This window comes from Crocodylus siamensis, chromosome 1 (assembly GCF_052110815.1).
Source record: "Crocodylus siamensis isolate JL-2025a chromosome 1, ASM5211081v1, whole genome shotgun sequence".
Taxonomy (NCBI): Eukaryota; Metazoa; Chordata; order Crocodylia; family Crocodylidae; genus Crocodylus; species Crocodylus siamensis.
In genome coordinates this window covers 373,052,994-373,066,515 of record NC_143395.1, presented here as the reverse complement: position 1 = coordinate 373,066,515, position 13,522 = coordinate 373,052,994, and the positions used below count along the sequence as shown (strand labels likewise).

General features: G+C 46.0%; 1 protein-coding gene across 1 annotated transcript; it reads left to right on the top strand.

Annotated features, from left to right (window-relative positions):
* Positions 1-3,616: 3,616 nt before the first annotated feature.
* RFXAP (regulatory factor X associated protein) lies at positions 3,617-12,718 on the top strand. Its single transcript, XM_090051108.1, has 3 exons — positions 3,617-4,240; positions 8,770-8,877; positions 10,395-12,718. The coding sequence occupies exons 1-3, from the start codon at positions 3,617-3,619 to the stop codon at positions 10,503-10,505; spliced, it is 843 nt and encodes a 280-aa protein (XP_089907234.1). The 3' UTR covers positions 10,506-12,718.
* The last annotated feature ends 804 nt before the right edge of the window (positions 12,719-13,522 follow it).

Sequence of the window (13,522 nt, the reverse complement as noted above, 5' to 3'; positions counted from 1 at the left end):
ATACTCACTCAGATACCCCAGAGATCTCAATCAGAATGCCGGAATGTGTATCTGGCGTCCTCAGAAACCAAAAATTTTGCACAGGAGCCTTTAATCTCTCGGGTACCCCGACTCACGTCTCAAACCCCCTGGGCGAGCCCAAAAAGGCGGCTCGGTGCGCACTCCCCGTGGTGGCAGAGACGATCTTGTCACTGAGCCCTGAGGTGATCCAGAGACGTCCCATCTGGGGGTGCCAAATTGATGCTTAAAAGCGGTTCGTTTCTCTGGAGGCCACTAAAATCACAGACACACACTCATTAGATGGCACAAAAGGTGTATTTGCAAATAGGGTCAGAGCAGAGTCAAAAACTCAGATTACTCTGAACCCACAAAGGAATTTTGCAGGCTGTATTTATCTTTTTCCTCCTGGGCATGTGTGCAGAAACAGGAACTCTTACAGCTCACTTCCGTTTCATACAACATACATGTGGTTACATCACTACATACATCGCATGTATATTATAATTAACTACTTAAGTATGCAGGGCGGAGAGGTAAATATGCATCAGCTAATTAAGCATGCTCAGAGAGTACTATAGGTCACCAAGAGCTTAACCCCCCCCTTTCAAGAACACAGTCAGTTGAATTCCAGCTTCTGTAATCTGTATGAGAAAGGCTAGGGAGAAGCTGAGGGAGAGTCTGCGATTTAGTATAAGAAAAGCTGTGGCAAGGCTGGGCAAGGAAAAAAGTCCTTGGCAGTGTTTCTTTCTTATCAGGTGCAAGATGCAAGCTGTGCATTTCTAACAATACTCCATTTCTAACAATATTCCATTTCTAACATCATCTTCATACTTTGTTGGCATGTTTACACGAGATGCTGACTGCCCAGAAGCCTGATACTACTGTGCTGTAGCGTTGCATAGCGAAAACTGTACTACTGCACAGTAGTGTCAGGCTACTGTACAGCAGAGTTGCTTAAAAGGCATTCGCTGGTGCTACTGCACAGTAATTCCAATTACTGTGCATTATTTAGTATTTGTATAAGCAAGTATTTGTATAAGCAAGTACTAAATAAATGTGCAGTAATCACTGCACAGTAGCATGTCATGTAGATGTGCCCTGTCTTTCCATATTGTAACAGGGTGGCCTGTGGTCTTAAGGATAGGCAGCTAGTTAGTCTGAAAGGCTGCAGCTGTGGGTGACCCACTGGGAACCAAAAACCACAGTAGGTGAAACCAGTAGGGGGAGATGGAGACCTCTGGACTTTGAAGAGGGTAAGCCTGGGAAAGGAGGCTGAGACGACAGCAGACCACCCCAGGGTCCAGTACAGTAAGGTTGTTCTTTGCTTGTGTGATGAACAACTGTATAGGACTGGGGCATGCTGGGAGGTGCTCCAGATAGCAGACCAGCAGGTTTTAAGCGAAGACCAGCAGCAGCATACTACTGAGGCGACCTGAAATGCTCAAAGAAGGAGCAAAAGCCTGGCTGAAAAAGATCCGAGGCAGCCACCTGCTACACTCGCTCTCTCTCCCCGTCCTTTGGTGTTTGTGTTTCTGCAGTACTTTTCCACTTCTTTTCCTCTCAACCTCACTCAAGACTTTTCCCCCCTCTTCATTTTGTTGCGCTCATGCTCACAGCTCACGAGGAGCTGGAGATGGGTCTCCACACAGATGATATTTTCCAATGTGGTATTCAACTTGACCCACGCAGGGGACATACAGCTGTCAGGCCATGAGAGGACCTGCCTCTGAGCATGGAGAGGAAGGAGAGGAATTATCAAGTCCTTTAAGGGCTTCCCTAGGGGCTCCTGGGGTGCAAACCCACCTGGAAAGGGAGCAGGCCTAGCCACACCACTGCACCCCTGGATACACACCAGGGTACTAAAGGACCTGGCAAGCATCACAGCCCAGCCTCTGGCATGGATCTTTGAGATCTCCTGGCACTCTGGTGTAGTCCCCAAAGACTGGGAGAAGGCCAAAGTGGTGCTGATCTTCAAGAAAGGGAGGAAAGTGGATCCAGCTAACTATAGACACATCAGCCTGACTTCTATCCTGGGGATGATCTTAGAAAAGTTTATTAAAGAGGCCATCCTTGAGGGACTGGCCGACACCAACATCCTGAGGAATAGCCAGCACGCGTTTGTTGCGGGTAGGTCTTGCTTGACCATCTCATTTCCTTCTACAACCAGGTGATCTATCACCTGGACAAGGGACAAGAGATTGATGTCATATATCTTGACTTCAAAAAAGCCTTTGATCTGGTATCCCATGATCACCTCTTGGCGAAACTGGCCAATTGTGGCCTTGGGCCCACCATGATCTGCTGGCTGAGAAATTGGCTCTGTGATCAGACCCAGAGGGTAGTAACGATGGAAGTCACTCATCAGGGTGTCCTGTAACCCATACTGTTCAACATCTTCATTAATGATGTGGACATTGGAGTCAGAAGCAGACTGGCCAAGTTTGGCAATGACACTAAACTTTGGGGCAAAGCACCCACACCTGAAGGCAGGAGAGCAATCCAGGCTGACCTAGATAGGCTCAGCAAATGGGTGGATGAGAACGTGATGGTGTCTAACACTGAATAATACAAGGTTCTCCACCTTGGGAGGAAAAACCTGCAGCATCTTTATAGGCTTGGCAGTGCTACGCTGGCTAGCACTACGGAAGAAAGACTTGGGGGTCATCACTGACCACAAGATGAACACAAGCCTGCAATGTGATGCTGCAGCTAGTAAAGCAAGCAAAACACTGGCTTGCATCCATAGATGCTTCTCAAGCAAATTCTGGGACGTCATTCTCCCCTTGGTGAGGCCGCAGCTGGAGTATTGTGTCCAGTTTTGGGCTCCACAATTCAAAAAGGATGTGGAGAAGCTTGACAGAGTCCAAAGAAGAGGCACATGCATGATCAGGGGTCAGGAAAACAGACCTTACAACAACAGGCTGAGAGCCATGGGGCTCTTTAGCCTGGAAAAGAGCAGGCTCAGGGGTGATCTGATGGCCACCTATGTTTATCAGGGGTGACCACCAGTATCTGGGGGAACGTTTGTTCACCAGAGCGCCCCAAGGGATGATGAGATCGAATGGTTATAACCTACTACAAGAGTTTCAGGCTGGACGTAAGGAAGAATTTCTTTACTGTCCGAGCCCCCAAGGTCTGGAACAGTCTGCCAGCGGAGGTGGTTCAAGCACCTACATTGAATGCCTTCAAGGCTAAATTGGATGTTTATCTTGCTGGGATCCTGTGACCCCAGCTGACTTCCTGCCCTTTGGGCAGGGGGCTGAACTCATTATCTTACCAGGTCCCTTCCAGCCCCAATGTCTATGAAATCTATGAGGGGGGAATGCTGTTTGATTGCAAGTTTTAACCCACAGTGTTCCACTGAGTTCATAAGAGGGGCCACTGGGAGCAGTATGGCTTCGTAACTGCAACCATTACGGGGGCGGGGGGTGACCGGAGGGAAGAACACAGGGCAGGCACCTCCCTGGATCCGCCCCCCAGCCTCACCACGCTGTCAACCACGCACCGAGGATACGCCCACCGTCTCGCCTAAGCTGCGCCTGCGCAGTATGTCGCTTGGCCGCCGTCGCGCTCTCGCAGTCGCTCCTTGCCCCTCCCCTCCCAGAGGCTAAGGCGCATGCCCCCTCGCGAGCCTCTCCGGAGCGCGCCTGCGCGTGGAGGCGCTGCACGGGGAGGTTGCTGCACCTGCGCACTGGGGGCGGGGCCTGCAGCGCGGCGGCCTGCAGCGCCGCTAAGAGCCGGGACGGAGGCGCCAAGTGTTAGCCGCGGCTCGCGGGCCAGTCCCGCTGCCGCCCCCCCCTCCTCCTCGCCGCCCCAGCTGACGCTGCTGGTGATGCAGCCGTGCGGCGGCGGGGAGGAGGCTGCGGCGGCGGGCGGGGTCCTGCAGCAAGCGGCGGAGCCCCCGGGTGGCGGCGGCGGCCTCATGTTCCTGTACGAGGTGGCGCCGGGTGAGGCGGAGGAGGGCGAGGGCGAGGCGGCGGGCGAGGGCGCGGCCAGCCCGGAGGAGCTGGAGGACGAGGAGGCGGCGGGCGGCGGCTGCAAGAGCTGCACGTGGGCGGGCTGCAGCGAGACCACGACGCAGGTGGCGAAGCAGCGCAAGCCCTGGATGTGCAAGCGGCACCGCAACAAGATGTACAAAGACAAGTACAAGCGCAAGAAGAGTGACCAGGCGCTGGGCGGCGGCGGGGCGGGCGCGGCGCAGGGCGGGGCGGCCGCGCCGGGGGCCAGCGCCCGGGCCGAGGTGAGAGGCGGGGGCGGGACGGGGACTCTGCCTGGGACTTCGGTCCTTAGTAGCCCGTTTCTCCCTCAGTCGCCCCTCTCTCCTTATGGGGGTCTGCTCTCTTTCCTGCAGCAGGGCTTGTTCCCAGCGGGCCCAACTGGGTTGCCACCAGGTCGAGGGAAGTGATTCTTCCCCTCTCTTCTGCACTGGTGAGGCCACATCTGCAGTACTGTGTCCAGTTTTGGGCTCGGTGCTACAGAAAGAATGTGGACAAATTGGAGAGAGTCCAGTGGGACTGGGGGGGGCATGACTTTTGATGGGGGAACTGGGCTTATTTAGTCTAGAGAAGAGGAGACTGAGGGGGGATACAATAACATCCGTTAACTATCTGAAGTGGGGTTCGAAAGAGGATGGAGCTGGACTATCCTCTGTTGCAGTGGATGACAGAACAAGGAGCGATGGTCTCAAGTTGCTGCAAGCAAGGTTTAGGTTAGCTATTAAGAAAAACTTTTTCACGAGGAGGGTAGTAAAACACAAACAGGTCACCTGGAGAGGTTGTGAGTTGGTCAGCGTTGGAGGTTTTTAACACCCGTCTTCTGTACCAATCCAGTTTTAATGTCTATGTCTCAGTAAGTGTCATGGGGAGATGTATGCGTTAGAAAAGCAGGGAGTGTGCTTCCCTGCCCCTGCCCATCCATGCCTACATTCACTTCAAAACAAAAACAAACAATCCCCACCCCACTTCCCAGCTCTGTGGGCTGCGTGCTCTAGGGGGCCCTGGCAGCCCAGCCTTTGCATTGCAGGCTCTTTGCTGCTCTATCTGAACTTCTATGCAGGGTCATTTCTTTTCTCTTGGGAAAGCAAAGTTGAATGTGTATATGTAGTCATAGTGACTTTGCAGAGCTTGTTACCCTGGGTGAAGGGAGAGGCAGAGCTGGGGGCGGATTCTCCCCAAACCCTGCTGGGGAGGATAGATCTGTTAATGACAGTTGGACAAAACAGGTGAAGATGCCTCCCTTGGTATTTTTAAGTAAGAAGCAGTGGATGCTAGGGAGGAGCAGAGTGAGGACATAGATTACTCTAGAGGCATATGGTTCAGTGCTGTCCTTCTAAGGCAGTGATTCTCAACCAGGGTGATGGGACACCCTGGGGAGTCACTGGAATTCTTGAGAGGTGCCATGAGATGTGAGGAGACAAGTTAAGCAGGAAAGTCAGGCTCAGGCTATTGGGCAATGGAGCCTGTGGTAGTTGCTCACAATTTTTGTGAGGTATTTTTTGGGTAGGTTTTGAATATTGTGCAGGCACTACATTTGAAAACAAATTGAGAAAGGGGAAGCAGGTTTTCTTCTACTGATGAGGGATGGTGCTGGTAAAAGTTTATGCTGTGAGGAGGATGGAAGTAAAGAGAGGATTATCAGGACAAAAGTAAATGATTAATGTGTTGGAAAGGACAGGGCTTTGCTTCTCTCGTTCTGCACAGCTGTGTAATGCATTTACTCTAGTGGCAGGTATGCTCTTTAGGACTGGTGCTTCTGAAAGGCCTGGCTATTTGTTACTAACATGTAGATTGATTTCTAGGACAGTAGACACTGTCATTCTCTGGAGGCTTGAGCTAGGTTTCTTAGCTTGTTTCTTTTAGTTTCATAAAGAAAGTTGAATTGGCAGATGTTAGACTAGCTATTTACTAGATCCTTTTAAAGGGATATGGGAGGGAGTACTGCTTAACAAACTGAGCGAGGTGGAAAGTTTTGGGCTCATGAATTACCAGCATGAGAAACCTGCAGCACGTGGAGAAGGTGGCATGGGTAAGGTGCAGACATGTCACTAGAACTACCTCAATTCTGAATGTAATCTGACTGAGCTGCTTCTGTTGGCGACTCTGACCACATTATAAGGAAATGTATTTGATAACTGTAGAGGGGGGATAAAGCTTATAACTGTAAAGGAGAAAGTTTTGTAGTTGTTACTTGTCCTTGACTGCGGTGCTGAAATAAATTGAGATGTGGTAGCTTGGTATCAGTGCATCTTGCTATTTTCATTTGACTCCCTGTACACTTCTGCCCCCAGCTTCATTATTGATACCGAAAATAATTCCTTCCTGCAAATTTAAAAATTGAGCTATTGAATGAATTCAGCTTGGTTATCTAACTGGTAAATTGGTTAATTTCTGCAATTTTAAGACTAATTCACCTGTTTCTGCAGTTATACTCATTATGGTTGGTAAAGCCAGAAACTACAGGGAGCCCTTGCTTAGTACTCTTAATTGGTTCCAGAAAAACTGAGCGTTAAGCGAAATCCATTTCCCCAAAGAAATGAATGTAAATAGAAATTAATTGGTTATTGCCTGTTCTGCTGCTCCCAGTCCACTGCCAGCGCTCCAGTGCCACGTGCTAACCTGGACCTGTGCTCCTGCTGTTCTGCTCTGGGCCCCTGCTGGTCCTGGCCCTGGGCACTGGCACAGGTCCCGCGTTCATGCCCCTCTCCCCCAACTTGCCGCTTCTCACTGCCATTGCCTCTCCCCACCCCCTCACCTGCCTGCCAGCCAGCCTCTCTAGCCCCATGGCCAGCTTGGGTACTGGTGCTCCTGCTACCCTGCTCTGGGTGCTGGCCCTTGTTGCCTCAGACACCAGTGCAGGCCCTGCACTCCTGCCACCCCACTCTGGGCGCAGGCTCCCACTGGCCCTGGGTACCAGTGTGGTCCCTGTGTTCCTTGCATCTGTTGCTGCTGCTTCTCCCCATCCCCTGCCCACTCTGGCACCACATACCAGCCTGGACACCAGTGCTCCTGCCACCCTGCTCTGGGTGTGGTGTCCTGGTCCTAGGCCCCGGCATGGGCCCCATACAGCAGCACACACCCCACACTCCTGCCCCATGCGCTGGGTGTGTACCCCTGCCAGCTCTGCCCTCCCTTCTATTGCTGTTGCTTCTCCTCACCCCACCGCCCACTCTGGCACCACATGCCAGCTCAGGGCCTGCTCTCCTGCCACCCTGACCGATGTTACTTTAAAATACCAATTGCCAAATTAAGAACAAGACCTTATGAAGGGGGGAAGGCAAAATGCCTCATTTATTAATTACATGAATTAGACATAGGGGTTTGGACACACCACCCATATAGACACACACAAACACAAAACAACCATTCCATTCAGACATTATAATTACCAGCAGCAGTTGTTCAATAATGGCACTGGGTGGCCGACTCCAGCCTCCTTGAGTTAGAGATTCTGTAGATAGCAGCTCTGGAGCAGGGTCAAACAGATGTATCTGTCCTCTGGCAAAATGGCAGTAGAGAGAGAGACTTGCCCAACTTGGCATCTTTGAGGTCATCGTTTATAGGGATTGGCATCCTTTGTTTTAGTACTTCAGGGTTTTTCCATATCCAGCTTCTGTTTTTGTGGTTGTTCTTCATTCATCTTCAGCTCATCTCAGCCTGAAATCAGTTTGGTTGTCAAAGTTGGTATTTCAGCCTTGGAGTGTTCTTGCTGCCCATCTGGCAGGATGTGTGCCTCTCTCATCCTCGTTATCTCTCATGCTTGGATTCTTCAGCCATTCATTAATTAGTTTACTGACTGGTAACTTACATTTGCTGCATTGTTGCTTACATAAACGTTTAAATCGTCTTCTCCCATCTTTATGCCATTCTCTCACCATTCACCCTTTTACACACACTCCTACATGAAGGCTATACAGAGTTCATTCACTTGTGTCAAGCAAAAGGATACAAAATGGAATTTTCAAGTTGCTTACAGGACAAGACTAACATGGTTACATTTCACTATTATTACACTCTATGTTAACATCAGCTACATTAGTTCAGTTCCTGCTGCAGTGGGCCCTCATGCCTGCCTCCCCTACGTTCCTCACCAGTCACACCCCTCACTTGGTGCCACTGCTTCTCCCTGCCTGCCTGCCAAAACTCCCTGATTCCACTGAGTGCTATAGTGAAACCGGCTGAGCACTCAGTGGAATTGGATATCAATTTTAAATGAATGCTTTAGCGAAAAAGCACTAAGCACTAACATGAAACCACGTTAAGTGGGGGGTGCCTGTATTATGAAAAGTAAAAGGAAAAACAGTGGTCCAGAACAGGCAGAGATGCTTTTAAGTCCACCTAGCCCAGGGTCCTATCTCCAACAGTGGCAGGAGTGGCTGCTCTAGAGTAGGGTTAGGGTGGCAACCTTTTCTGGCTGATGGCTGGTATGCCCTGCCCCAGGTCAGAAGTTGGTGGGTGCTAGGACCCAGCTGCTATAGGCCCTTGTCCCTGTGACGGCACTGGAAGAGCACCTGCAGCTGGCACTCATCCCCCCTGCTGAATGCCAGTAGTGCTTCATCCAGGTCTACAGGCTGGATCCAGTGATTCCATGAGCTAACCCATGTTTTAGCAAGAGAACATTCCCCTCTGGCACTCCTTATTTCCTTCTACAGAGTAGGAAAAGGAAACATGTCCTTTTATCCTGAGTGTTTTCCCCTTCATGGTGTTAAATGAATTTTAATGCCAGGATTTATATCACTTGTCCTTATTCTTCTATATTCTCTCTTCTGCCTAGGATTGTGTTGAAGGCTCAGTTTCTGTTACCAAACAAAGAACAGGATCTATTGGAGATCGTCCAGCCAGACCTACTCTTCTAGAACAAGTGCTAAATCAAAAGAGGCTGGTAAGTTCTATTGCTCGGCAGATTTTAAATTCCAGCCAATGCAAAATGTGCGCACTCGAATGCTAGGTCGTGATTCCCTAGAAATAGAAAGTCAGATTGTTGTTGTACATTGTAACTTCACATAAGCAGGTGTTGAAAGCTGGAATGTATGACCACAAATTTATAAATGGTAGTTATGTTAACTACATTGGGATATTCCTCTGCCATGAAGAAGTGTATCCCCCTTTCTTTTGAGCAGACATCATCCAAAACTTAACTTGGATGGATGCTTTAACTTGTTAGCCTAATCTTTTGGTAAAGTCTGCAGTCAAACATAAATGGGGCTCAATTTTGTAGCTCCATTAAGTGACCTGTAAGAAGTACAGCTATCTGCAGAGAGAGAATACATCTGCCTGTTTGAAAGTGTTTTAGTCATGACTATTCACCTAATACCTTCATTAATTATGACTAACCAGTGCTCATTGTGATGCTACAGTTTTCATTAATCAGCTGTATATGTTATTTATATCAAGGACTCCTAGAAATTTTGAAAATGAAATTCTATCTAAATGTAGAAATTCCATGTCTTTTAAGTTTTAATTATAGATTCTTTTCAACCCTGGTAATGTGTGGAATTTAGTGTGCCCCTCTGCAAAGTCTAGATCTAAAGTGTGTGTGTGTTCCCTTTCTTGCCTGTCTACCCACAGAGCTCTTATTTGGCCTTGGAAAGTTTGGGTGGTTTGTTTCAGTTTTGAGTAACACAGTGTTTCCTGGGAAACAGCAACGGGGAGCTTTTAAAGTAAATAGCCCTTTAAGGGCCTGGACACAAGAACATGTCCCTCTGGAGATGAGGCTTTTGCCCATGAGTCAGAAATCATGGGATACAGGTTTTCGGGACATGCAATCTAGTACTTTTTTATGTATCATTTAATCCAGGAATGTCAGAGGACTTTATGAAATACTCATCCTATGAAATAATTATTTCCATAGTATATATGGGAAGACTGAGATGCATAGGCTGTGATTTGACCAAGATAAATAAAAAGACATCAGTACTGTGAGGAGCAGAATGCATACTTCCTGACTTTTCTTCCCCACCTCCTGTCCCCTTTATATCAGAGAACAGCATCTTGTGTCGCACTTTCGTATAATTTCTGGTCTGTCTGTCTGGTTTGAACTTCTTTAAAAAAGTAGATGCTTAAATTACCTGTTTATCAGCAACTTACTGTTAAATATCTAGGATATGATAGTAAGGAGTGTTGTGTACCTTTTCATCCTAATTCAGTTGTTTGGACCTAGCATTAAGACTTGGCACTAATGTTGATTCCATCCATCTACCAGAGGTCATGCAGTGATGAAGGCTTTTTCTGTCTGATTTTATGCTTGTTTTATAACATTTTGTAATGTTTTAGAGTTTTAATGAGCTCCCAATTATAATGTATTTTAAAATACTGCTGTAATGCTTTGTGCAGAACTTGTGGGATTTGTGTTTAAAATTCTGGTGTTGTAATTTAAAATCTATTTTTTTTTTCTTTAAGTCATTATTAAGAAGTCCGGATGTGGTGCAATTTCTGCAGAAACAGCAGCAAATGCTAAGTCAGCAAGCTTTGGAACAAAGGCAACAACAGTTTCAAGGAGCACCTATTTGATTTGTCCCAGTCACATATCTACAGTTAAATCTCATCTTGAAATGGGAAGTGGGACATGGATACATCTTCACATTCTTGAAAAGGAATATTAGTGGTGTTAAGAAGGAAAATTTAAATCGTTGCTATTACTGCTTTGCTATACTTGCTTTGTGGTTGAACTTTTGGATTTCTGAGCTGTTCAGATATCCACAAACTCGTGAGCAAATCTGGAGGAATCTGGTTCCCTATGTCAGCAACTTTGTTTACCTTCACTTTTTGTATAGAAATGTATTGATATTGTTAATATTTACATATACATCCCCTTCCCACCAAATTCTTCCATTAAATTAACTAAACATTTTGCTGTATGAAATGTTTAATATCTTAAATGAAGCCACTCTTTAATGACAGTCATTTGAAGAAGAAAAGGCAATTACTTTCTGTGGAAGTTGAGAAATAAAAGTACTGATGTGGAGCTAACCTAGTGGTATGACATAATGACCTAATGCTCAGGGATATACGGGACTTGAGTCTAAATTAGATTCTGTTGCACTAATGTTTAAAGACACAATGTCATGTACTAGATGCACTAGTGACTGACAGAAGTGGAAACATCCTGTTGCTACTTGTCCATATCTGCGTTGAAATGTATTATTATTATATGTAAAAACTTGTAGAAGATAACCACCAGAATCAAGGGCAGGGTTGAAGAAGCTGAAGTGCAGAAAAGCCATAGAGTGTAGAGAAGAAAGAAGAGCTTTGGGAAAGAGTTTAAAGCTGAAACAAAGTTAATCTAAGCTTTTTCATTGATTACATAAACTTTTACTATAACATGTTTTTATTAGTAGTAGTAAGTGTTACTCCTTACAGAATTGGTGTCAACAGCTTGCTTAAGTGATAGAATAATTTGTCATCTTTGGGGTGAACTAATATAAGGGTAGAAATAGATGTCTGATTTCTTATTTGTGCCGCCTTTAAAAATGTTAAGGCGGCACAAATGCAGAGCAAAGAGATGTCTTTACTCTATATTATGCCACGTGATGGGAAAATCAGTGCAAAGGCTAATAATAATAGACTCTATTGCTATTATACTCTTTTTTTCTGTGCCCTGTGGGGCTGGTTGGGTGGGGGAAATCTCAGCTTTCTCCACTGCTCTGGATCTGTGCCATAGATCTGGGATAATGGGGGAAAAGTGCTTTCCCGCTTAGCCCTGCGCAGCTAGCTGGACAGGGGAACACCCAGCATGCTCCACTGCCCCAGACCCATACTGGGCTGGAGAATGCCAGTTGTTCCTGCACCCAGCCAGTAGGGCTGGCTAAGCAGGGAAGCACTTTTCCCTGCTGTCTGAGACCCATAGCCCAGGTCTGGGTAAGTGAGGAGATCATGTCGCACCTTGTCTTACGCCATCAAAAGCAGGACAAAGGACAACGTATGTGTTTTGTCCAGTGAAATGAATCAGCTGTGCAGTAACATGTCGCAGTGCAGCTGAATTGCTCGGCTTTGTCACGTTTCTTTCTAGCCCGAGAATATCGTTTATTTGTCATTGTGTTAAAACCCACGAGTAACATTTTTATTCCTAAACAAAAAATTATTAAAACTTTGAATTTTAGAATAGCAGTTGTGTCCAAAGAGTAAAAATATAATTTCCTTTTTGCTCTTTAACAGTAGTCTGTCTTCTCAAGAAAGATACTTTTTTCATGAACTTTCTACAAGACAGCTAGTATTTAATTCACTCAGAACAATATTGGATACTTGATTTATAGTAAGTGTTAAATTTCAGGTTACTTGCCTAGGAATCCAGACATTGCATCACGTGAAGATGCAGCCCAAGTTTTGATTCATATTAAAAATTGTTCCTAAGAAAAGGGTGTTGTAGTAGTGAAGATTTCTGTTACGTGTGAGTGCCACATACTCCATTGATATCATTTATCTGTTCAAGAATATGTGTGACATGCACATAGGTGTTTCTATATGTAATGTATTTATGTGTAGAAACTGTTCAGTAGGATTTTAATTGTGTGTCTAGAATGATGCAGCTTGCTTTCTTGCTTGCACTCATGCTCACTCTCTCATTTTAAGATCCTTTGTATCAACAATATTGGACCAATGTTTTGAGCAAATCCTTTTGTAAAAATCAACTATATATTTTTTTTTTAATTTCCATTGCAATCATGTGTTGATCTTATGTTCTTTTTTTATATTAAAATAGCCCTGATTAAGTGGCCTGAAACTTGGCTGCATTCCCTGATTGTTTTGTTCTTTGGGGGTAAAGTATAACTGCTGCTTTAAAGTTGGTCGTCATTTTCTGCATGTAAATAGTAGTTAAATGAGAGTTTTATAAATGGATACTAATTTTCTAAAGAATTACACTTTGATTTAAATATAAAAGAAAGTAGTATGTCCTCTTTGTCTTTTAATTTCATCAAGATTGTTTGTAGTGATATTTACCCCAGTGGTTCCCAAAGGGTGCTGCAGCATTGGCATTGCCACTGCCATGAGGTGATACTTCCATGTGCCTTTGTTCACTTGAGCTGTATTGGAGCCAAAACTGGGAATCTGTGCACCTGCACTTGTAATGTAGTGCAAGTAAGCATGGCTTTCTTTTGTTTGGCTCTGGCATGCCACCTAAAAACAGGTGCACAAAGCTGTTCCACCTGTCCCGTGCACCTCTATTTCCAAGAGGCACTATGTGGAATTGGACCAGGAAGGGCTGCAGCAAGACTGCCTGCTCCTGCCACAGCCACTTCTTGATCAGCCTCTGGATGAGCTGATTGGTACAGTTCCACCTGACTCTGGCAGTGGGGTGAATATAATCAGTTAATTATGTGTTAATTAGTAATATATTATGACGGTTATATGAACATTTATACTATTTTTTTTAACTAGGGAGGTGGTCAGGTTTGCAGATGGAAAAAACATTCTTTGATAAAGACCAGATGAGAGAACTACAGAAAAATTGTGTAAAATTTGAGTGAATTGGCGACATTGTTGAATTTCATTTACTCTTTTTAAGTGCAAAGTGATGCACATAGGGGAGG